The following is a 25397-nucleotide window of genomic DNA, read 5'->3' on the forward strand; positions in this document are numbered from 1 at the left end:
ATCCTTAGACCAATTTTAGACTGGTGGAGTGGGTCCCATCGTTCCTCCTCCGACAATGCCTGACTTTGTGGCGAGAGTATGCAGGGAGTTCCTGGAGCATGAACGAGTTGATACCATTAACTGGTACCCATATTTGGCTAACCTAAATCCATTTGAATACCCCTGGGACTGCTTCAGTCTGTTTTAGTCCATCCAGCAATGAAATTTGGTCAAAATGGACTAGCTTGCCACGTCATGTTTCTACTTTGATTCTTGGGCTGTCTGGATGTGGGTTGATCATTTTCATTTCCAGCAAACGATGTGGCATCCTTTCATTCCTAACACATCACCCAGTCTGTGTCAGTATAGATATCCAGCATGATTTTCTTCCCCTTTGATCTGATGTATTTTCAAAATGTTCCTTCCTCGTTCCCAGCTTTTTTGAACAGTGTATGTGCACCATAGCCTCACAAGGAAAGCGCACAAAGTAACTCTTGACAGTCTTTCTGTGCATATCTCCGAATGTGTGTGTACACGTGAATGTGTGTGTGTCTTTCTACAGGGGGTGGTCATGTAGACTTTGATGATTTCTGTGAGCTAATGGGGCCGAGGATGGTGGCTGAGACAGCTCATATGGTCGGGCTGAAAGAGCTCCGCTGTGCCTTCAAACAGGTAAAAAGGTCTCCAGCCAGAAAGTGTAAAAAAATATTCCTTTAAGCAAGTAAATTAGACCCAGTACTGACAGTTTTTTGAAGTGTGCGACCTTTCTTTAAAGATTGCCAAGAACTGTGTGACTCTTACCTGTAATAGAGGCTGAGGGAAGAGGGCTTTCTATGTAAGAATACAGAAGAAAAGGGAGAAAGAAAAGTATTTCTATCGATGAGATTTTCAGGCAGTCTGGTTTGCACTGTCCAGAGACCCACAGCTTATACTCTAAATACACTTCTTCATGCCACCTGTAATTGTTCTCAGCGGAGTTGCCTTGAAATGCTGCGGTGCCTCGTTGACATGGGAAATATTTATTGAGTCGTTTCCTTTGACACGAACACAGAAGCAGGTACAACAGCAGCTCAGGGCCCTCGTGTGACGTCGGTTGTGGCCGAGCAAAACAAACGCGATGATGTTGATGATGTTATTTGTAAGCACAGCTTTGCACGCCTGGATTCATCCCATTACCACATTACAGAATGATAGGTTTTTAATGGGTACCACAAAACAGACAGCACTGATAATGTGCTCTTAATGATTTCAACTGAGAACACATCAGAGTGTACATCAGGCCACTGAGATTCATTTATCTGTGTTGTAAATTTAGCCTCCTGGTTTGTTTTTTTTCTCACTCTTTTTTCTCTGTTATGAAAAGCAAGAGAGAAATTGGATATGAGCTACATTCAAATGCCAAATAACATATAGTTTGCAGCCAAGCCCATAACATTTTGGACAACGATATAATTCTTGTAGTTTTGCCTCCCAAATCTCTTGAATTTACCAAAAGTATTGTATTAATTCTTTATGAGTTAAAGACATTTTTAGTGATAGTTCCCCCATTTTCAGAGGCTTAAAATTTATCGGTCATTTCATGTCATGACAAATTAAGCAGATTAAAGATCTGGAGTTGATTCCAAATGATTCAGTTATGCTGAAAAATACAAATGTTCTGCAGCACTATATACATATGGACAGTATTAACAGAAATAAATGTAAAATGTACAAATATACAATCTGGTGTAAAAAACTAAATATGTAAATAAATAGTGTTACAACAGTTCGGGTTATTGCACAGTGGTGGTTTTTAGAGGGAAAAGGGAAAATGAAGGGGTGGGACTGTGTGATTCTTACTCTGAATCTGAATAAGTACGCGGGACCACTGTGTGTGGTAAGACCATCTCTTTTACTTCCTGTATTACCATCTACCGGCATGCATTGCCAGTGCGTAACACGTAATTACACAATCAAACAGTGAACACATACTGCCCATACAACAAATGTACCAGAGACAATTATGAATACACCACATCTCCCCTTTTAAACAAAAACAGAATATTCCTTTTCTCAGGACAGAACTTCTCTTTTTCAAAGCCATACAAGAACATCTGGCAAACAATCTGCATTACATTTTTAACCTTTTGTTTTTGTTTTCTTGTTCTTTTCTTTTCTTAACAACTCTTTTTAGCTTTATTTTACTGTGCTCTACAAAACCCTTATAACACAGTTACATAACAACAACCTTTTTTTTTTTCTTACAGATCTAACTTTTTAGGTTTAACTATTGGCCTCCCTGACTTGGTTCTGACCACATCAGTGTTAACAGGTGTAGCAGGGATCACACTGGGTGTTTGAGGCTTCTGCAACACAGGCACATTAGCAGGTTCATGCACAGGTGAACTTAAAGGAATCAAATGCACACGATTACGCCTCACAGTCCCTTGTGGTAACTCCACTGTGTATGATCGGGGTGTAGAGTGATTTTGGATAACAGTGCCTGTAGTTTTGACATCAGTCACCCAAACTTGCTCTCCTGGGGACAGGCTGCATAAAGGTTTTGCGCGGTGGCGCCTGTTGAAGTTTGCCATGTCCATCATCCTCTTCTGCCTTTCCTTTCGAGCGTGCAGTGCGTTGTCCGGCAGTGTGGGCTCCAGCTGCGATGGAAGCATCGGCAGTGTGGTTCGCAGACGTCTGCCCATTAAAAGCTCTGCAGGGCTGTATCCGGACTGCAGTGGTGTAGCTCTATAGGCAAGAAGAGCTAGATAAGGATCAGCTGCTTTTTTCAGAAGATTTTTTACAGTCTGCACAGCACGTTCTGCTTCTCCATTACTTTGCGGAAACTTGGGACTGCTTGTGATGTGTTTGAAGCCGTATGCTGCTGCAAAGTCTGTAAAGATTTGACCTGAATACTGTGGTCCATTATCAGACATGAGGACCTCTGGGATGCCGTGACGGGCAAAGAAAGATTTCAGGTGAGTAATGACATCGTTTGATTTTGTCTTGTTTAACAAAGCAATCTCAACAAATCTAGAGTGATAGTCAACAGCGAGAAGGTAAGTTTTCCCTCCCAGCTCGAAAAGATCTGTGCCCACTCTCTGCCATGGGTGGGCAGGGTATTCTGTTGGCATGAGTGGCTCACTGTTATTGTGTCTTTCTTGAATACACGTTTTGCACTTGAGCACCATCTCAGAGATTTGTTGACTCAGCCCGGGCCACCACACTGTTTGGCGTGCACGAGCTTTACATTTTACAACACCTTGATGTCCTTCGTGTAGTTTTTCCAGCACCTCGTTTCTCATTGCTGAAGGAATGACAAGCCGTGTGTCTTTTAACAAAAGGCCGTCTTCAACAGTGAGCGTGGCTCGGTCAGGCCAGTAATTTCGCAGTAAAGGCTCTTGTTTTGCATGTTCTGGCCAGCCTTCGGTGCACATGTCCATGACGCGAGCACACACACTGTCGCTTTTCAGTTGTTCCTTCAGTGTTTGCATATATGATGAACTGACAGGCATGTTTGCTACAATACTGTCGACATATATGTCTGTGCTTTCCATTAGCTCTTTGTCTGACAGGTTCATTGGTTTTTTCAGAGGTGAGCGGGACAAAGTATCTGCTGTCCAGAGCGATTTCCCTGGGGCGTACTGCACAGTGTACGAGTAACGCATGAGTCTCATTCTGAATCGCTGGATCCTGGGTGGCAAGAGATCCAGAGCTTGTCCTCCCAGTAAGGAAACGAGAGGTTTGTGGTCCGTTTCAAGACAAAATGGTTTACCAATCAGGAAATCACGAAAACGCTCACACGCCCATGTAGATGCCAGTGCCTCTTTTTCCACTTGTGCGTATCGTTGTTCTGTAGGAGAAAGGGACCTCGATGCATACGCCACTGGTCGCCATCCTTCTTCCCACAGCTGCAAAAGAACACCTCCGAGACCATAGGATGAAGCATCTGCTGATACTTTAATGTCTCTGTTGGGGTCATACATTGCGAGCACTGGGGGTGAGGTCAGGGCATCTCGTAATGTTTTGAAAGCTCTCACTTGGTCAGTTCCCCAATACCATGCGTTCTTTTTGGAAAGAAGATCTCGCAGGGCTTTGTCTTTTTCAGCTAAATGGGGGATGAACTTGCCCACTTGATTCACCATGTCCAGAAAACTGCGCAACTCTGACACATTAGTTGGCTCTGTCATTTCTGTAATTGCCTCCGTTTTCTTCGGGTCAGGACTGATTCCTGTATCCGCTATGATGTGACCCAAGAAAGCAACCTTGCTCTGGGAGAGCTCGCATTTTTCAACATTCAGCGTTATGCCTGCTTTTTCCAGTCTTTGCAGTGTAGCATGGAGACGGGAATCGTGCTCCTGATGGTTACGTCCCCACACCAACACATCGTCAATGTGACACACCACTCCTTCGAGACCCTCGATGACCTCCGCCATCATGCGCTGAAAGTGTTCGGGCGCTGAGTTGATCCCAAACGGTAGGCGGTTAAAGTGGAACCGCCCAAAGGGTGTGATGAAGGTGGTGAGTTTGGCAGACTCATCGGACAGGGGAATCTGCCAGAAGCCCATGTTGGCATCCAGTTTGCTAAACACTTTGGCTCCTGCGAGCATTCCGAGACTTTGTTCAACCGATGGCAGCACATATTTTTCCCTGCACACATACTCATTTAGTCCGGTAAAGTCTACGCAAAGTCTTAGCCTAGGGCTGTTTTTCTTTGGAACAACAACCATGCCGGCACACCAATCCGTTGGTTCCTCAACTCGGGTAATGACACCAAGCTCTTCCATTCGTTGGAGTTCCTCTTTTACCCTTCCCATCAGAGGCAGAGGAAGCCTTCGCGGAGTTTTGAGTGAGTACGGCACAGCATTCGGTTTGAGTTTAATGTGATAGGCCCGCTGCACTTTCCCTAGACCATTGCAAAGTTTAGGGTAAGTAGTCTTCAGAGTGTCCATTGAAACCGCGTCAACTCGCACCAGCAGGCCAAGAGCTGTAATGGCGGGCAGGCCTAGCAGTGGAGTGCTCAGGTTTCTTACAACATAGACCTTCTCTGTTGTCTGTTTCGCTCCGTAGTTGAGCTGTAGCTTTGTAAAACCTGCAACGTCCAGTGGTGTTTTTCCAGGGCCTAACAAAGGTTTTTCTGGCTGCTGGAGAACTGGTCTGTGTTCGTTAGCAAAAATCTTTGATAAGTCCGAGTCAGCTATTACAGTCACATCTGCTCCAGTATCCAGTTTGAAAGTGATTTTTGCATCTTTCACTTGTATGTTGGCTGTCCACGCCTGGCCGTCACTGGAAACTGAGCCTAGGAAGAAACCTTGCTCCTCTTCCTCCTCAATACTTTGCACTGTCTTGCTTTGTCTGCAGACTCGCTGGTAGTGACCTTTTTTTCCACATAAATGACATTTTGCATCATTTGCTGGGCACTCAGGTTTCGGATGTGGAGAGCCTCCGCACTTGTAGCATTTGTTACTTTGTCTCTTGCTATATTGCTGTTGTGTTTTGACAGTTTTATTTTTGAACATGTTGAACTTTGTTTTGTCGTGCTTTTGTATCACTCTGTCAACTGTTTTCGCATTTACATGCATTACATTTGTTTCACTTGTCAAAGCTGACTGTTGCTTTTTGATTTCTTCTGACTGCCTGGCCATATTTATAGCTTTATCCAAGTCCAAGTCTTTTTCCATCTGCATGCGCTCAGACAGCCTCGTGTCGGCCAAGCCCACTACTATTCTGTCTCTTATCAGCTCATCGTGGAGCGGTCCGTAGTTACAGTGCTCTGCTAATGCATGCAAGGCAGTCACGAATGCATCAACAGTCTCATTCGGCTCTTGTTTGCGCATATTAAAACGTGCGCGCTCATAAACAACATTTTTCCTGACAATGAAAAAGTTGTGGAAGCTATCTCTCACTTTAGCATAGTCCCGTTGGTCTACATCACTTAACTTTAGTCCTCTCAGGACGTCATCCGCTTCGTCTCCCATACAATATATGAGAGTGTTCACTTGATTTTCCTCCGAGCTCGCAGACAGATTACTTGCCTGACGGAATCTCTCGAAGCGACGGACCCATCTTGTCCATTCGTGTGGTTTGGAAAAATCAAAGGGCTCCGGTGGTTGGATGCTAAACGTAGCGCTGGGAGTGCTAGCCGCGGTGCTAACTCCTGCCCTCGGACGATCGTCTACGTCGTCATTCGGCATTTTGTTTCCACCTTCCCCTTCTCCTCACACTCGGCAGATGTATGGAGTCTTACGAGTCACACAGCACTTCTGACACCATGTGTGATTCTTACTCTGAATCTGAATAAGTACGCGGGACCACTGTGTGCGGTAAGACCATCTCTTTTACTTCCTGTATTACCATCTACCGGCATGCATTGCCAGTGCGTAACACGTAATTACACAATCAAACAGTGAACACATACTGCCCATACAACAAATGTACCAGAGACAATTATGAATACACCACAGGACTATGTTATCGGTGCACGTATGAGTTAAGGTTGGTTATGGCCTTTGGGAAGAAACTGTTCTTGAGTCTGCGGAAACTGTTGTTGAGAAACTGTGAGAGAGATGAATGAATGTACTGGGCAGTTCAGTTACAACAAAGACCACAGAAAACAATCAAAGTGGATTATCACAGAATTATTTCAATTATTACAAAAAGCATTCATGACATTCAACCAAGTCAAAAACCCTCTGGAGAAGGTGGATGTGAATGTAAATACACAAAGGTAAAACCCACTGACTCAAGAAAAGAAGGCAAGACTGACATTAAATAACCATCGCTTCAATTTATTTTTGTGCTGTAGGACTTTTATGCATCAAACTGTCATTAAAATCCACAAAACTGCACTGTTAGGGTTAAAAACTGGTTTAAAGTTTGAAGCCTGCACTTTGGACACAGGAGACTCAGGGAGACTGCAAAGTCATCTTAAACTGGTGATTTGGATGGGCCGGTGGGTCTGTTGTCTCCAGAGGGATGATTTCTAAACGGTTATTGTTATGATTTTGTTAAACTCCTGTGGTTAAACCTCAGACAGATTTTGATGTTTGAATTCAAATCCACTGTCGGTGTATGCAGGGAAAACTGCAAAAATACATATCGTTATCCACTCGTGGGCCCTGGTGTATGTTATGAATGACTCCTCTGTTTCGCCTTTGACTCATTACCATTGCTGCCAGAAACCAGAAATTCCAGCTCTGGTGTTTGAATCAATTTGTGGAGAATAGGACATTAGCTCTCACCTTTTCTGAATACAGAGCATCAAAACTCAGGCTGAACAAATGAGAAATCATTTCAGCTCATTCTAACTTAGAGTCTCGTCAAAAGCCTTTCTCAACTACTAACTTTTCATGAGTCAGCGCTGAACCATCTGCACATTCAAGCTGTTTTCAAACTCCCAGGGAGCTCACGCAGCCAATCTGCATCCACATACTCGATGCAAAACTCAATTTCGACTTTTATTGTTTCTCTTCTGCTTATTATTCCTTGTATTGTGTATCCAGTGCTTGATTTCATCATTATCTAACAAATTTGTAATTTAATTTTTTCTTTTTGTTCTTTGCGTGGCTTTCAGTTCTCGTCACCTATGGTCTAATTATTCGTCTTTCTTCGCTCACTGCATGTTTGTGCTCCGACCCTCTTGCTCTTAACCCTACCCGCTGCAGTTTGACTGTGATGGCGATGGAAAGATCACACTTGATGAGTTGAGGGAGGGCATGAAAACCCTCCTCGGGGAGAAGCTGAAGAAAGGCGAGCTGGAGGAGATCCTCAGTGACATTGACCTCAACAAAGATGGCAACATTGACTTTGATGGTGAGCGGTTGGGGACTTGTGTGGGAGAGGACAGACTTCAGGCAAAAATATGAAAGGGAATCATTATTTTAAAAGAGATAAAGTGAGTGCAGGGGATGGGTGCGCAGTATCATTATTAGCCAGGGGTACTTGTATGACTTCCGTAGTCAGTGGATTTTCAGGCAGGCTAATCACTTTGTCAACTTATATCAGCTGATACTCCTCTACGTATCTTGCTGGAAAATCTTATGCATTTACATTATTTACATTACCTTATTCTGCTCATAATTGCTGCTTCTGCTGCAACCTCCTTTGCAACCCACCTTCATGTCAGTTTTTAAGCTGTGCCAAATTCGGCTTCCCATCAGGGTCTCATCTACACAGTTTTCACAATAAAGTAACATCTACTCCTTAAGGCTCCCAAAAACCTGCTCGAATTGGTGCATCAGCATGTAAAACATCCTTTCCCCGTTGCCACTAGGTTGGCTATTTCTAAACATTTCCTCCATAGTGTAGTCATTTACATGTTTGCTTGGCGAATGAAAGGTCAGCTGTTTAATTCCAGTTGGAGACACAAATCCCCCTTTCCGGTTGTGTCAGGAAGGGCTTCTGTATGAAACTCTGCCAAACATGTCAAGCAGCCAAATTATTTAAGCCATATTCAACAACGTGCGTGTTAATTACAGCAAATTAGAGTGCCATGGCAAAGTTGATTGAAATTCACCATGGCAGCACAGAGTCACTGTTTAAGAAAAACTGGAAAGCTTTGCAATTTAGCGTGGCCAAGGACTCAAAAATATGAGGTTAATCCAATTAAATCCCTGGAAGGAGTTTGTTGAAGTATAGCGTGTATAACTGTAATGTAATTCTGGGTTCGGGTCATAGCGTATAGCTACAAGTTACTGAATACCCCAAGAACATTTTGTAAAGGGATGTTACACATGTGTCCCAGATTTTATCCATGAAGTTCAAACTATGTGACTATGTGAGAGGAAGAACTTCATTTAAATTTTATAGATGGTGCCATGAAGCCATTTTTGCACCACCCAAGACTTATGAAATATGTAAAGTTTTCACCAGACCTGATGTAATGATGTAATTGATATATGGAGGGAATGCTGTCAAACCTGTGGTAAGGAAGGACATGGTGAACCTAGTTGGAATGGGTCAAATTTGAAAGGGACAGAAGAAGAAAAAAATTGTGCGAAATGGGGTACAAAAGGTTGAGACAGGACAGGAGGGCTGGTTAAGTCAAGGTGAGCTGGCTGGAGCGATCCAATGTAATCAGAGCTGCATTAAGCCGATCAATACACATGCCTGGACACCTGTCACATGCCACATGCAAAGAGTAGACACTGCTGGGCAGCTCAAGGACTCAGCAGAAATCACATTATGCTGCACTCAGATAAACAATTAACTAACACACACATATAAACACGTCCACGTGTGAGCACGTGCAGCACTATCAATACGACGTTTGTGTGAGTGAAATTAGTATGCGGCACACCACAGGCTTAAAGCAAGCTGTGATCCTGTTCGCCTCGTCTCAGGACTCCAATCAATTATGATTGGGGACATATGAACAGGTGTGTCACTCCGTGGATCAATAAGCAGGTGCTCCTCATTATCATCAATTAGCCCCAAGGGCAGCATATTGAGTGTATCTATCCAGTCCTGACACATGTGCAGTATTACTACCAGGCACATGGCCCACAGAGATCTACGGCGCCCATGAGGACAGTGAAAATGATCGTGTTTAGGCTCAAACTGGAGATCTGATTGACTACAACAGAGCTGCTGTTACTAGTAAAAAAACAGTGTTACTAGGTTAATTTGGAATTATGCTTTCCTACCCAGTGATCAATAGTTTCACGCCAATAATAATTGTTTGAAAGCACTTCGGAGGGACAATGGAAACATGGAAGATGTGATCGATCTGCAATCTGCAGCTGGATTTCATTAACAGGAAACGTCAATAGCTGTCTTCATTGACAAGCTAATCCAGATGAATCAATAAGGTCAGCTAAAGAAGTAGTCATAACTCTAAAGTGGGTTTAAAGCAGTTAAAATTCAAAGTACCAAAGCGTACTATCCTGTAAACACTTCAGTGTTTCATAAACCTGGCGAGCACATAAACGTTTTGTGATTACAGTGTCATACGGGCTGAGAACGGCATGACTTTTTGTGATATTAGTGTCATTAGTCCTTATCAGTGGATCTGCTGCTGTCTGTCTCCCCCTGCAGAGTTTGTTATGATGCTTTCTGCACGATGACCTCTGATGGAAGAACACGGAGCATTCAGCACCCAGATTCATCAGCTGCGTGCCATTATTTCTGTCTACTTACTCCTATTGTCCTTTTTCTTTTTTTTGTGGAATATTGAATTTCACATGGCTGGCTGTGAAAGTGTAATCCACTTAGAGATCTCTTTATATTTTCATAATAAAAGTTTGAGGTTGAATAAGTGCAGTGGGCAGAGGGTGAGTTATGAAACCCTTATTGTATTTGTTAATGCTGCACTGTTGCCCTCTGGTGGCAGAGAAAGAGCTGGTATGATTTCTCATTAAACTGTTTTTACTGTATTTCCTATGGAACTGATACATGAATGGATCATAGCAGGTGTAGCTGTGATGGAAACAGGCAATGCTGCATATGATCTTGTACAATTTAGCAATATTTGCTAAATTAGTTACACAAATCTAAATAAATATTCCTGTAAGAGTAGCTTTTATTTAACAATTTGCATTTTTAGTTATGATGTCAATGTTGCAGAAAAATAATGCTCAGCTGTTCTGTGTGGGAAATCCCCCCCCCCCCAACAAAAACACCACCACAGCCAATGTTGAAAAAAAAAGTGCATTTATTATTGAAAATTGATAACTTAAAACATCTGAGCAAAAAAAAGCGAGGTCTGTCCAAAAAGCCTTTGTACAAACAGTTTACATACAACTCTACTCGTCCACCCCCTTGGCTTTTCTTAGATATTGTGAACGCCCGGTAGCTCAAATTAATTCTGAAAAAAAAAAAAAAAAGATATACAATTAAAAATAGTATTCATGCTGTGACCAAAAAATAGGGAATGGTAACCAATGCCAAAACCACAATGCAAAATGGTGTAAGGCATACGCAGTCCTCTGACTGAAGCACTGCAGGTACCATCCTTCTTCCACGCAGACAGAGAGCAGCTTTTAATAAAGAGTAATGCTAACCCAATAGCTGTAGGCATGCTGATTTTACTGGTTTCAATTTGCCATAATATTGCAAGACCCCCTTAGGATTTCAAACACAACTTATGGACACAATGTACACATATTACTTTACTCATAAATTAATTCAGTTTTAACTTAACTCAATGGGAAGCTGGATTGTTTTTTTGTTTTAAAGAAGACACTAAAAGCACTTCAAGAACCGAACCACTGGATCCTGCAGACACACGCTCTAGAGGAATCTTGTGGTCCATGACAAGTATGTGGAAGAAGGAGATTAGGAATTCAAGTTCACTGTGAGCCAACCAGAAAAGAGAAGCCAGGGCCAAACCTGAGGCTGCCAAAGGAAGAAAACATTAGGAACAAAAAAAAAAAAAACTTTTCAAGGTCACGTGCTCCTCTTAAACTCAGGTTAGGAGCAACAAAATGCACGAGAAGCTGGAAGAAACATGTATTCTTTCAACAGGTCCTTTGCCGCTCCCTAGAGGCAGAAATGGAAGTGTAATGTAAGAAAAGTGTAATACTTGTATCTGTGTTTGGTACACGTGCACCAGCTTTTAGTTGCACTTGGTCCGTGCATACATCACTTCACAGTTATTCCTTTAAGTAATCTTGTTTTTACTTTTTTTGGACTTTCAGCATTTAGGATTTTGTTTCACAGAGTCACACCGCCTTTCCTCCAGATAAAAATTTTACAGCTCAGAAACAAATCCAGAGGGAAAAAAAAAAGCCTTTCACTGGTCCTATCAGTGTGGAAGCATTTTTGTTGTTGTTTGGGGTTTTTTTTTTTTTTGGGGGGGGGGGGTGCAATCTACGAGTCAAAATTGGGGGTCATTATCTCAAAATCTACTTAATAGTCACAAGTTTTAGTCCGTAATTCAAATTTATGAGATACCAGCTCTGCCTGGTATTTTTTTTTTCTTTTGTTTTTCCAGTGGCATAATTAAGCTTCCATACATCAAAGACAAAACAAACATACAAAAAACACTTTTCCCCTCAGTTCACTTGCATTAATCCCAAAAAAAGTGATTATGGGATATCCTACTCTGTCACTCAAGAGCAACAACAAGGAAATATTAACCACGTGCTGCAGTAACTTCTCTTGTTCTTGTTTTTCTGCAATTATTCAGGAAATATTTCTGGAAATTGACAATAAAGCAGATGAGAATAGTTTCTGTCTTATTTTTTTTTTCTAGATCTTTTTTCATAATCACAAACATCAAATGTTTCACTCAAAGTATCCCTGAGGTGGTTTGGCCGTATATGTTAGAGTGAATGACAGCTTTGCACTGATCGAGCCACATACTAGTGGTGGTGGTGGTGGTGATGGGGGGGTCTCTTAGCTGTAACTGATGGGGTGAACTGGCAGTAGGAACGAAAGCAGGTGTTGCTGAAGGGTTCTTCTTTATGTCACTTCAAAGTCCAAAAGCTGTTTGTTTGTAGGGAAGCTCTAGTTGTTGGGGATGCTCTGCAGATATGTGAGGATGTGCTGGATCTTAACCAAACGTTCTTTGAGGGTGGTCATGGACAGGACAGACAGCTGGTATCGAGGGTCGATAGGCAGAACAGCCAGCAGCCACCAGCAGCAGGCTGGACCATTCGGAGTCGCCTGGAAGAAAGGAGGAAGAGTGTAAGCAGCTTTCAAGAAAGCACAAACCTTTGCCGTGAAAACTAGTACTGATAAACAGACAAAACCCAAATTATTACACTCTGAATCTCAAGGATCTGAGCAGAACTGGATGTTGTAGTTTAAATTATAGAAATATTCAGTTTTTTTTTTAAATTATTCTGGCTTTGAGAAAAAGCCTTTCCCTTTCTTCCAACCCCAACAGTGCATGCATATTAAATTAAATCCTAATCTTTCATAGAAAGTCTCATAACACAAATGCAGACTATGAGTATTTTGGACTTTTAATGTATTAAGTCAATTATGAGCATGCCAAACCCCCCCAGTAATCAATAACTCCAAAATCTCCTGATCATCTGCCACTTTTATTTATCTATTCGTTTTTTGTTGCTGCAGACATCTCAGAAGTCTAATTAGAAGTGTAATTAAATCCATTCACCCATGAAACTGATTCAAATCAATCTGCTCATAGAGATTTTTAAACTCTGTACCAAGTCAGTGTTTAACTTATTTCTAACTTGGTGCTACATTTATTACTAAACTTCATAGTTTTTCCTTATGTGCAGCTAAATGCAGTACTTAACGTATGACTGTGCCAGAGTCAGGAAGCCTGAGCCAGTTAAAACATTTGCACTTGACACAGTATTAGAAGTGAATGGTCTTTACTATTGTGTGTGCTACAGTTAACTTCAAAGCAAATAATCAGTTTATTTCTCTATAATAATGGAATAAAAGGTCAGTGTCGTGTCTTTGCTAGCATGTGGTAAAGTCTTTTCATGACACTGTTCTGATGCAACAGGGCAGCCAGGATTAGCTATGAAGCACCCTTTAAGCTCTTTAGCCTATATTGTCAATAGACTCCACCCAGTGGGTGTCCAAAGAAGTGAGCTGTAATCCCCTTTAACGCTGCAGGCTGCAAGTAAAAGCTACATCTGAGCGCACACAGCACCTACGTTAAGGTATTAAGATCCCTGACGCAAGCGAGTACGTGGCAATGCGGGTCTCCCAAAAAGGCAAGTGTGTCGAGTTTCAAATGGTCCAGTTTCATATAATAATTTAAAGTCCAAGTGATGCAAGATTTACTGGCCGTGCGCTGTTTCCAAGAAGACGACCGCTGTTGGCAAATTCAGGAGATACAAGTTCTGATAATAATAAATCAACTCTGCTGCCAACTCCCTGCCGTGCAGTATTTTTACAAACTGTTCTGCTGTACAAACAATATAAAGTGACTCACACCATTAATACTTTTCCCCCATATTAACTCCCACTGCAGGGAGGCACACCTCAGCAGAAGTTTAATTATGCAGAAGGTTTCATTTTCCAGCTCACTTATTCTAAATTAACCATGAATTACAAGTCATCCTCTTGTTCATCAAATGCAGTTTTAATTTATAACACACACATGTGCTTGTGTAATCATTGCTGCACTTCAAGACATCAGTGAAGTGCAATATTTTCTGTGTAATATAACAGTAAACACAAAGGACCCACAGAAAGCTTTGCAGTTAAATGCAAACAGCTTACATCCATCTCAATAAGCTCAAGCATTCGATTACCATTTGTTGGTTTATGTGAGATATTTGTAAGTGTGTCAGATACTATTTAATCTGCACAGAGATATTCAGATCTTCACAGATGGAAGTTTGGACATGCTGTGAGACGTACCTGGATGTCAGCTTCTCGTTCTGGCATTGGTCCAAAGTGCTGCAGGATTTGGTTGTGGAAGTGGATCTTGAGGTTCTGGAACCAAACTCGGGCCTGCTCATACACTGCGTCATGCAGCTCTTGTAGTCTTGCTAGTTCTTCACTGTCTTCCACCTGGCAAGCAAAGAATCGTTTGGCCTGGTTAAACTTAAGATACTTGATTTTTCTCCAAGAACAAAAAACAGGATTCCTTCCACCTAAATGACATTCGCTGTGGTTCTTACTCTGCTATCCTCCAAGTGCTCAATATCTGCAGTACTGTAACCGTCTTTCAGTCCTCGGGACAGGACCCGGAAGCGTTTTCCTCCAATAGTGTCCACTACCGAACGCCCATCGGGGAGGAAATGGACACTCCTGATGATCAGCATGCAGCCGTAGTCTGCAAACCTGCAGGAAGGCATATGACTGTTTATTTAGAAAATGTAGCTGAGGTAAATTGTTCTAATGACCCCTGAAGGGCCTTAGGTAATTAATTACATGCAATAACATGTCTACTGACATCTACCAGTCATGAGCAGAAAAATCAATGAAGACTTTGAACAAGTGCTTTCATAACTATCTTCATGTTGCATTAAGACTTTTGTTTAGTGACTTATGCAAACCACAACACAGTGCCTGTGCTTGCATACTTACCCTTTTTCGGGGTCACTGATGCACATCCCAAACTGCCGGGTGCCTGTGTCCATGCAGCGGCGAATCATGAGGCGGTAACGTGGCTCAAACACATGTAGGGGACAAGGCACAGTAGGGTACGCCATGGTACACACAAAGATAGGCACATTCTTTGTCAGGCTGGGGAGAAGGAATTAAAGGGAAACGAGTTTAGGACTTTTCTATGATGTGCATAAAACACTTACTGATAAACATGATGCATGAATGAAAAGGCTGCTCACTCAGAAAGCTCTCTGGTCTCCTCCTGGTGAGTTTTAGTCCTCTCTGCATACTCCCGGCTCAAGTACTGTTTGATCAGCATGTCCAGGAGTATGGTCTCCTTAAATTTCCTAGATGCCAGATACTGAAGCGAGCGGGAGAATGGGTTAATAAAAACAGGAAGCACAGAGCACCTTAAAAAATTAGCAGAACACCAGCACAATTTTGGTAAATTTGTGTCTCTCACCTCTTTGAGACTCTCTTTACAGAGCGGGCACTGGGGCATGTGATCCAAGCAGCGTTCCAGGCAGTTTTTACAGAAGGTGTGGCCGCATGGTGTGCTTACAGGCTCATAAAACAATCTGCATTGGTCACAAAAATCCAACAATCAGCTTGTTGTTCTAGATGTAAGCAGCCAGGCTGTTGAGTCATATCCATGAGCGCTGATGTAAGCCAGCAGTAAATGTGGCGCACAAGGCAGTGCTTACCTCATGCATAGAGAACACTCCAGGTCATTGGAGTCCAGCAGATCCTTGGGAATAATTCTCATTTTAGGTTTGGTGGGGGGGGTTTTAGAGCCTTTTGCCACACCTTAAGACAAGAAGAGGTATTTTAATAAAATTTAATTGAATTCAATTTGGGTTAGAAATTAAAAACAAAACAGCAGAAAGCTGTTCAATGCACCTTGCTTTTTATGCTTGCTACTTCCGCTGTCCACTACACAGGGCTCTATGTCTGACACTGACAACTTCCTCTTCAGGAGGCTTCCTTTGTCCTGGTCCCCCAGTTGAGGAGCAGAGCAAACTCTCTTTAGACCCTCCTCACTACAATTAGAGCTATGCGATCGTAGCGAATGAGCTCGGCTCAAACCAGGTCGCTCCACACTTTCCCAGCGTTTCTACACAATGACACAGGACAGAGGTTAAGAAGATGATGGTGGTTCTTTCACTGGTGTGGCTACAACTGCCATTATTAACAAATTCATTATTAAACTCTGCGATTGAGCTCCATTGTGTTAGTACCTCCTGGTTTTCCAGATGGTGCGCAGAGGCAGCACGGACTTGGTGGAGGTGTTGCCTTTGAACTGGTCTCTGTGGCTGGGCTTGGGTATCTGCCACAAGGATTTTACTGCGTAAGTGAGTCAGTGTGTTCTGTGTTGTTTCCCTCAGGCCAACCTTCACATTCTCATCACCGGGGGAGAGCAGATCACACAAGATCTGTGAAAGAAATCAGCGTGTTATTGGAATGTCACCTAAAATCATCAATGCCATCCTGGGAAGCTTAGAAAACCTGAAGAAGAAACACTTCTGGGTACTAGAGGACTCAGATAGTGTTAGAGCCGGTGTCCCATATTTGTAAGATTTGCTCATTCAAATTCAAATGAATCATCAAACACTGGCTTTAAACTACATATCGTGCCACACAGGTTGAAGGAATACAGTTAGGTCCATACATTTTTGGATACCGACACACGTAACACGGGCCTAAAGAGCAGACTCTAAGCTTTATTTCAAAGGGTTCAACAAAATACTGTCGTCACCACCAAAGAATTACAGCCACTTTTATACACTGTGAATTTTCTTCTCAGGTTCATGCAATACTCTTTTTTTCACACAGTAATAATATAACAGTTTAATTTTGTGCAGCGAGGGAAGCATAGACTTATTTGTCCTCTCTGCACAACGGGCTTAATGAGAAAAGAATAAACTACACACTACCATTTGTTCCTTCATTGAAGTGATTTATGTTATGTTCAAAATAAATAATTAATTCCCAGATGTCAGTAAAACAACACTCACAGTTTTAGATTAATCCCAGACTATAAAAACAAAACGTATCAATGAACATCTAAAATTTAAAAGTAGTAGTAGCTTATTGTCTACTACTGACAGAGCCTGAATTATAGATCATTTCACACATGCTTCACTCACTCGTTTTCCTCTACATCGTTTTCTCCAACACTGCATATTTTAAAAAATATTTCATCAGAATATTTCCACAGGAAACTACGTGCAGCAAATAAGGCTTGTGATAAAGCTGGTGAAAGTGATGACCCTGGCAGAAATGTGTATGTATCACAACTTCTGTTCTTCATTTTTACCCTTTCACTCTTATTTTAACAGATGTGTAACCATATGCTGAGCGTCATTTCAGTGTTGTCTGAGCTTAGTCATGAAAACGAGGACAGTGGGTGTCATTTTCATATTCATTAATTAGTTGATTGGTACATTTTGGTACTGAGGAGGCTGGTACAACTCGTACAACCTTGGTTTATTGGCTCATGCTGCCGAGCTTCCACGCTGTAGCAGAAAGATGCCTAGTTCACTTCTAATTTCCAAATCAGAAACATGAGAAATTTAGTTAAGATGCCAACACACCCAGTAACCCAAAATGACCAAACGAATCAATTTTTGAAACGCGATTACAGAAAACGCTTGTGTCGGCAGCTGAACACAGACCAGGTTAGGCACATAATGGCGAACTGTCACGCTATGCAGAGAACGAATGTAGTCCTGCATACATTAGTCAGCTGCATGTCACTTATGTAACTACAATACTGTGCTCTGTCTGATCTTTAAGTGGTACTAACGTCATTAGAAGCACAGTCATAAGATCTGACCCACTAACAACTTTTGCAATTCTAAGATGATCCCAGGGAGATCGAAGGAACCAGCAACGTTCATGGTCATGGAAGTACAAACCAAAAGCAATGTCATTTGTGTGCATCCAATGTCCCTCATACAGTCCACAATCATCACCTTGAGTAAAGCACCAACAGTAAATGCTTCATATTTCCATATTTCCAATAGCTTTAATGTCCCATGGCCTATGTAACTAATTTCTTACTTTCTCTTTTCAATTTAAATATATCAGCATCAATGACCAGAATAATAAAACTGTAAAGGACATTTGACAATATAAATCCTATTAAAAACAAAGCAACGCAACAGCTCCTTCCTTTCAGGATGCTTATAAAACCTAATGTCTCTAACATGCTCCCAGTTAAATGAGTAATTCAGTAGTTAAGATTAAGATGTCATTACAAAAGGCGATTACATTAGGGTTGTAATATAATAGCAGATGCTAAATAAACAGACAAATGGCTCTAAAGTAAATAATAAATGAATAAGGAGAAGGAGAGCTTTGTGTTCCCAGCTTAGACACTCGTGCCCTGGACCTAAACTACTTAAAATAGTTAAAACGGTATGAATTCCACTTCATCCCTGGCAGCAGACTCACAGCAGACACCGTAAGCCTCTCACCTTTTCCACTTGTCTTTTAGCACAGGGAAAGTCCTCATCAACAGCCAGGCAGTGGAGGAAGACTTGGAGAGACTCGTCCACTTGGCCCATCTCATGCAGCACCAAAGCTTTCCTAAATAAAGCCTGAAAGAAGACGTGCAAATGTGACTCTCAGATAAGCTTCAAAAACACAAGCTAAAGGTGTAGCTTTTATATATATATATATATATATATATACACACACACAATGCTTTCAATGCCTGTCAATATGACTATGCATGACATAGATAAAATCACAAAACATGTCGTAGGCATTCGACACAGACGTTTGGTGTCGTGCTTGTGATGTAATAGTCATTAATGTCTGTGACCTTAATCGCTGCATTCTCAGTTGCCATCGAGAAAACCTTGACTGGTCATGACACTCTTTTGTAACATATTTACCCAAAGAGAAGCTCCTTTATGTAACAGTAAAAATAGCAGCCCGCTGTTAAAAGTACGGCCTATAAGCAAACAGTGAGATCGGCAAAAAGTATAATTCACTGGTCACTAATCCAACATAAACCTTGAAAGGTGTTCTATATCAATGTGGATGAATGAATAAACCTTGCTGCTGTAAACTGGTCTGCAATTTACAGGTCATTAGCATATAACGACACTAATGACACAGTTAATGAGGCCGCTCTCTCTCCATCTGTGGGGCTGTGACGGCAGCAGTCTTAAAATACACCTTTTCTAAGTAAAGGCTGGCTGACCGATATATCACAACAGGTGAATGCACACTAGACTCGACTATGCAAAAGGTAGTTGTGTGAGTTCGTCCACTATCCTTAGGGAGTTCTATGCTAACTTACCCAACACCAGTCATTCAACCACATAAATCCCTCAGACTTTTACAAATTTTACAAAGTCATTCTGTTTCTTTATTATTTATTAGTCATGCTTCATTTCTATTTTTAAAGCAGACTACCATATTCCTGCAGTATCACTGAGTGACCTACTTCAGCAGAACAGCTGGATCGGGGACAAACGTTAGTGTCTTCCAAAGCCTGGCGGTACTGTTTCAGACCCATGTACGCCTCCGCTCGAGACAGTCGCGCCACCACCGTCATGTCTGGATCTGCAGAGGACAGGATGAAAAGGAGAGGGGAAAGAAAAACGTTTAATGGCCGGAGGAAATTGCTTAAACCTCAACACTTGCACAAATACAAACCATTCAGTTGCTGCATGATTTGACATGTATGTGACATGCAACGCAGGTTAAACCTCAAGTAATAGCACACACATTATGCAATTAATCAGGACCCTGCATTACATATTAACTGTGTCAATGAATTCTGGGCAAACAGTGTAAAAGGAAAACAAGCTGCAGGAGCCTGCAAGACCAGAGAGATTGGTTGACTTTATGGTTCTGTCCACTGTGGTAGTTTAAATTAAAAAGAAAAAGCACTACAAAACATGACATATGCTTTAAACACAATGACAGGCTTTTTTGAAAGGCAGACTGCTTTGTTGTTGGTATAACAGCTGCCATTAAGGAGGGCCTAAAACAGCTCTAAATATTTCCACCTGTGACAAAGACTAAACATTAAGATGAAGATATATTCCACTGGCTATGTAATCAGCCTGCCTCAGCCTTTTAAAGCAATCTGTCTGCGTGGCAGATGAAGTTTGTTATTTAACTACTGTGTCATCATAAACCACATTGCATACTGTCAGTGCTAATAATGTATTACGTTTCCCTGAGAGAGATTATCTCATTTCTATGGAGCATTTGAGATACTAATTGGAAGGGTAAGGGTAGTTTGTCTTGTCATCGTTACATCAGCGAAGCACCCACTCTGTGTCTGGAACTTTCTATCCTCCCCTCAGGTTGGATGCAAAACTGTGGGTCTGCACTGTCGTAAGCTGGTGCTACGACTGCAATAGCACCTCAGCGGCATCGGTGTAAAGTCCTCTACACACTGTTGAGTGACAGAAGGGTAATGCTGCTATTATCTTTATGTAACCTTTAATGTGTACAAATCACTGCTTTTGGGACGACCTGAGAGACAATCCAGGAAGAGGGCAGGCTGTAATTTCATATTTTGTCATTTGTCATCCGGCACACAGCCCTTCCTTTTAAAATAATTGAAGCAGCAAACGAGAAACAAAAAAAGGAACACACAAATATATGTTAATTTGAAAGCAGGTAACTCCAAGCGTCTAATGTAGGGGAGGAAGTGCATTTGGGTTGTATTGATTATTTCTTAATTTATCCTCAGCAAGCTCCATGTTACATCCAGAAAAAACAAACCAATTACCATTTTAGGGGGAAAGGGGGGGGGGGGGGTAAAGTTTTGCTTTAAGTTACTCAAACTATCAAATGCAATTCATTTTTTCTGATTAACTAAGACGTACCTTCAAGTCTGAGTCCCTGGGGGTTCCTGGAACACGTTAACTCTTTCGCTAAACATCCTGATATTGTGCTGCTAATGTCTGAGTAACAGAGGTCAAAAAGGATGCAGCATGTTACATGAGATTAAATCACATGAAGGTCCAAAGCAGTTTTCCAGACCTACTGTCAAGCTGCCAGGCTATAGAACTACTATCCTAATTACTATAACAGCACAAGTTTAATGAATAGACTAGATTTCCTTCGTTGTGTGATTGAAAGTAATCAGAAATTTAGTAATCCGGAAATAAAAAAAGAAGGAAAAGAAAGCCTGTTCTTCTTGTAAGACAGCAGCATACCCACAATGCATCACACTGCTTTACTTTCTATTTTTGTTTTCACGAAGGCAGGGTATGCCATCCTCTGCTCTGTCCTCTTTAACCTGGGAACTCAGTGTACATGCGGGCAGTTTACAGTATGACTAGTTTGTTTTTACCGGACAGAGGAGCATTACTCACTTCAATACACCCACATAGGGGTTTCCTATCGATACTTGCATCTGCACCTGCGAAACTCAATGCCAACAAACCTCCCACATCACTAGCAGGCTAACTTCAAATAAATAAACCAGCCTGGTTTAGTTTTTTTCATTGCATAACTTGCTGCCTTTGCTGGGTGTGTATACGGATCCCCGGCACCTTCTAAGACATTTATGAAACCGTGGTTCGCCCAGACATAACAATTACAAAACACAACCGCCCTCCCCCCATAAGAAGTTACAAAACCTGCTCCAATATGTGTCACGACCTGCCTTACGCAACGTGCACAAAGCGCGCATGCCCATCTAGTGCCATTTCGTAAGCTGGGCCCAGCAGATAGGCAGAGCAAGAGGAGACTGGCGTCAGTATAACACATGAAATTAACTAATTACTACTTAAAAAATATGTTGGTCACCATGTTGTCGCCTCTGGACCCATTGAGGGCAGGGGCCATACACGTATCCCGCTCCCGTCACTACTACACAACGCCGCTTAAGTAATAACACATCCGCACTCCAGTCATGCCTGCTCGGTGAGAGTGCGCAGTAGACACACCTCTCCCGAGTGCACGGCTGGCACTGTTAACAACACTGACCTGACTGAATCACGTCGGTTGCTAGGTCCACGGCTTCTTGGTAGCGTTTTCTTCTACAGAGTGCGTCCACTTCCATTACTTTTTTCGATTTTTCCACCTCCTCCGGGAACCATTTACTTAGTAGTCCGCACAAAATCACGTTCACTTTCTCCTCGCCCCTCACGTGTTCAGTACACAGTTTACATTTGTCAAGCAGCCGTCGCTGTAAGCATCGTTTACAGTATGAATGTCCACAGGCTAAGGTCACGGGTTCACCTAGAAAGCAGTGACAGTTAGGACACTCCAGCACGTCCTCCTCCGCGGAGCTCTCCGCCGCATCCCGGCTACTACGGCCCGACAGCGGCTCTGGCCCGGCCGCTTTCCTCTTAAAGTTGCGGAGGATACAGTCCACGAAAGTGCTGAGCTGCTCGGGCTGCACAGGACTGTACCGCATAGCAGCTGAAAACCAATCAATGGCTTCTCTAAGGCAGTTTTCGGACGCTAGAGCGTTAGCTTTCTGAAGTATAAGTTCATGGTGGTTCTCCTCTTCCGAGACGTTGCCCGAGTCAGCACCGATGAAGAAGGCGCTTCTCTCCTCCAGGGCGTCCGCCGCTTGCGGCTGGAGCGACATATTAGCGTCTAAAAAGATGAGCAATAATATGTTATAGAGACTTACTGCTAACGTGTTTATACATTTTACGGCTGCCGTGGTCCTCAGCGGTATATTGAACGCACTTTCCCATAGATACCCGATTGTTACATAAAAAAAATAATTGTCACGTGAGCAGCAGACTCGTGCCGTGATTGGTCGGGACCTCTCGGTTACAAAACCTGTGCTTGAAAGTTTCATAACTACGGAAGAGACGTAGTAAAGTTGCCAGTGTGCTAAATGTCAACGCTCTAACTGGAACTTCTTAACCCCCCCAAGTCCTTCACAGTCAAATAAAACCAAACAGAAGCCATATTACTGCGAAAGTTTGAGCGGGAGGTTTTGAAACCAGGGGAAATAGGAAACCTACTAAAAGGCATTCATAACTGCTTGTGTAATACGATTTTGTAACACTTTCCCAAGTGTCAGTTTTATGTAATTAATTTCATGCACCTTATGTTTTCCTTGTTCTTTCGACTTTCTCAGTGTAGTTTCATACTTTCATTTGCTGCCGGAAATATTTACTGTTTGGTTTTTAAGAAAGTTTTGCACAGAAAAGCAAAGATCACAACACCCGGTCACTGCTAGGATTACGTCACAGCCATATTATTTATGTAAGGGGAAATTACCTTTCTCCAAAGGTAACAGGGCTTGAGGTCCGGTCTGGGGAGGTGTGTTTTTCTACCCCGGTATGCTTTTACTGCAGTGGCAGTGTGTTTGGGATCATTGTCATACTGATATATGAAGCTGTTGCCAATCAGATGGTTTCCAGATGGTATTGCACAGTGAATCAAAATCTAGCTGAAATACTATTGGTGTTGTTCCAAACTATCTATCTATCTATCTATCTATCTATCTATCTATCTATCTATCTATCTATCTATCTATCTATCTATCTATCTATCTATCTATCTATCTATCTATCTATCTATCTATCTATCTATCTATCTATCTATCTATCTATGTCCGAACATAGTTTGAAGGAAAAAGACGAAGGGCCAGTATTTATTTATTTCCTCTGTTTCTTCTCCTCTCCCTGATCCACAAGAAGTAATCAAAATATTCCAAAGCAAAAAGAAATCATTTTTTTCAATTAAACAAATTGTCTACATCTACACAAAATGAGGTTTTGTTTACAGTTTTTTTTATTGGTTTGGTGCAGTTTTCACAAGCAATTGGTACATTTTCAAAACTCTTAGTACTTATATCACAACAGATCATCAAAAGTGCACCTTTTTCAAACATTTCAGCATATTTTCAATTGTGTTAGTACAATACACATAATGACAAAATATCATTTTCACTACACAAAATAAGTGTTTCATCTAAATAAATGTTTCGTTCACAGTTACTGCCTTTCATAATGTTGTCACTATAAAATTTTTGATTTGCATCTCTTATTATTCAGTTTAATACATTTTTCTGTCATTTAATTCAACCGATCTTAATGTTTAATCAATGAATCATTCATTATGTCCATGGATTTTCAACTTGACTGATTGTTGTCTGGTCATTTGTAAGTTCCTTTTGAGAGGAACAATGTCCAGGTGAAACAACTGCGTTCAGAATATATTCAGGTACAACACTAAACTGGCATGCAATTACTGTAACAGAGGGTGATGGAGCTGGACGCTGCTGTGAATCATCACAAGTATATTTTTGTTGATGAGGGCGCTTTCAATCTAGCAAAAACTAGACACAGAGGATGTAACCTTATTTGGCTACCATCCACGTCCCTGGACAACGTGGGGGGAACATCTCAATGTGTGCAGCTATATCTGAAGATGGTGTGGTAGGCTGTAGACCAGTTCTAGGGTCATACAACACTGAACACCTGATAGTTTTTTTTAAATGAACTGGAGCAGGCCTGTCAGGGAGAAGACATCGTCTATGTTGTTGTGTGGGACAATGTCAGCTTCCACCATGCACAGCTGGTTCAGGAATGGTTTCAAACACACCATATTCCCCTTTCCTCAACCCAATTGAGAAATTCTTCTCTACATGGAGGTGGAAGGTGTATGATCGCCATCCCCATGAGCATGTCTCCCTTCTTCAAGCCATGTGTGAAGCTTGTGGTGATATAACTGCTGAGCAATGTCAAGCCTGGATTCGTCATGCCAGGAGATTTTTCCCACGGTGCCTGAACAACGAAGACATCCACTGGGATGTTGATGAAAACTTATGGCCCAATGTTAATAACCGGCTTGATTAATTGTATAAAAGTGATAAAAATAAAATAAAAAATATATTGTGTTTATGTAAATGACTTGTTGTTTTTTCTCCCTTTTTCGTGTGTGTGTGTGTGTGTGTGTGTGTGTGTGTGTATATGTGTATATATATATATATATATATATATATATATATAGGGGTGCAACGATACACAAAATTCACGGTTCGGTTCGATACTTTGGTGTCACGGTTCAATATTTTTTCGATACAAAAAAATGTTCATGCCTTTTTAATTTGTCATTTATTAAAATTATAAATATATATTTTAACTCAAAAGTACAGTTTTTAAATTTAATGTTGCTGAAACAAAAGTAATTAAAAAAATAAATATATCTCAGGGCTCTCAAAATTTCAAAATCCCTGGTAGCCCTTCGGGCAGGGACTCTTCCGTTTTTGGTAGCCCAAAATAAATTTAAGTAGCCCGAATAAAAAAGAGCAATTTTTTTGATTGATGTTTTGTTTCCTTTACAATATTATACATTAAAGTATAATATTGTAAAGGAAACAAAACATTAATCAAAAAATTGTTGAAACACAAATTACAACATTGTATAAAAATTACAATCATCAACTCAAATACTTGGTTCTAATTGAACAGAAGTTTCTATCAACTTGTAAGAACTGTAGGACATGA

The 25397-nt window shown here is 41.5% G+C and overlaps 2 protein-coding genes across 3 annotated transcripts in view; one reads left to right on the plus strand and one right to left on the minus strand.

Annotated features, from left to right (window-relative positions):
* Positions 1 to 12125, plus strand: part of cabp4 (calcium binding protein 4) — a 35838-nt gene extending 23713 nt beyond the window's left edge. For both annotated transcript variants that reach the window (XM_080302955.1, XM_026171085.2), the window contains 3 exons: positions 542 to 651; positions 7623 to 7770; positions 9994 to 12125. In XM_080302955.1, the coding sequence (XP_080159081.1) occupies positions 542 to 651; positions 7623 to 7770; positions 9994 to 10022 (287 nt within the window). In that variant the 3' untranslated portion in view covers positions 10023 to 12125. The remainder of the gene's footprint in view (positions 1 to 541; positions 652 to 7622; positions 7771 to 9993) is intronic.
* On the minus strand, positions 10592 to 22967 carry lonrf1 (LON peptidase N-terminal domain and ring finger 1). Its single transcript, XM_026171064.2, has 12 exons — positions 21907 to 22967; positions 19400 to 19518; positions 18420 to 18542; positions 16179 to 16373; positions 15841 to 16054; positions 15645 to 15747; positions 15404 to 15518; positions 15180 to 15301; positions 14920 to 15078; positions 14511 to 14673; positions 14248 to 14400; positions 10592 to 12564 (listed from the first exon to the last, which is right to left on the minus strand). Exons 1-12 carry the CDS (start codon positions 22733 to 22735, stop codon positions 12406 to 12408), a joined length of 2454 nt encoding a protein of 817 aa, XP_026026849.1. The 5' UTR covers positions 22736 to 22967; the 3' UTR covers positions 10592 to 12405.
* Positions 22968 to 25397: the final 2430 nt, after the last annotated feature.

Source organism: Astatotilapia calliptera, chromosome 6 (genome assembly GCF_964374335.1).
Source record: "Astatotilapia calliptera chromosome 6, fAstCal68.1, whole genome shotgun sequence".
Taxonomy (NCBI): domain Eukaryota; kingdom Metazoa; phylum Chordata; class Actinopteri; order Cichliformes; family Cichlidae; genus Astatotilapia; species Astatotilapia calliptera.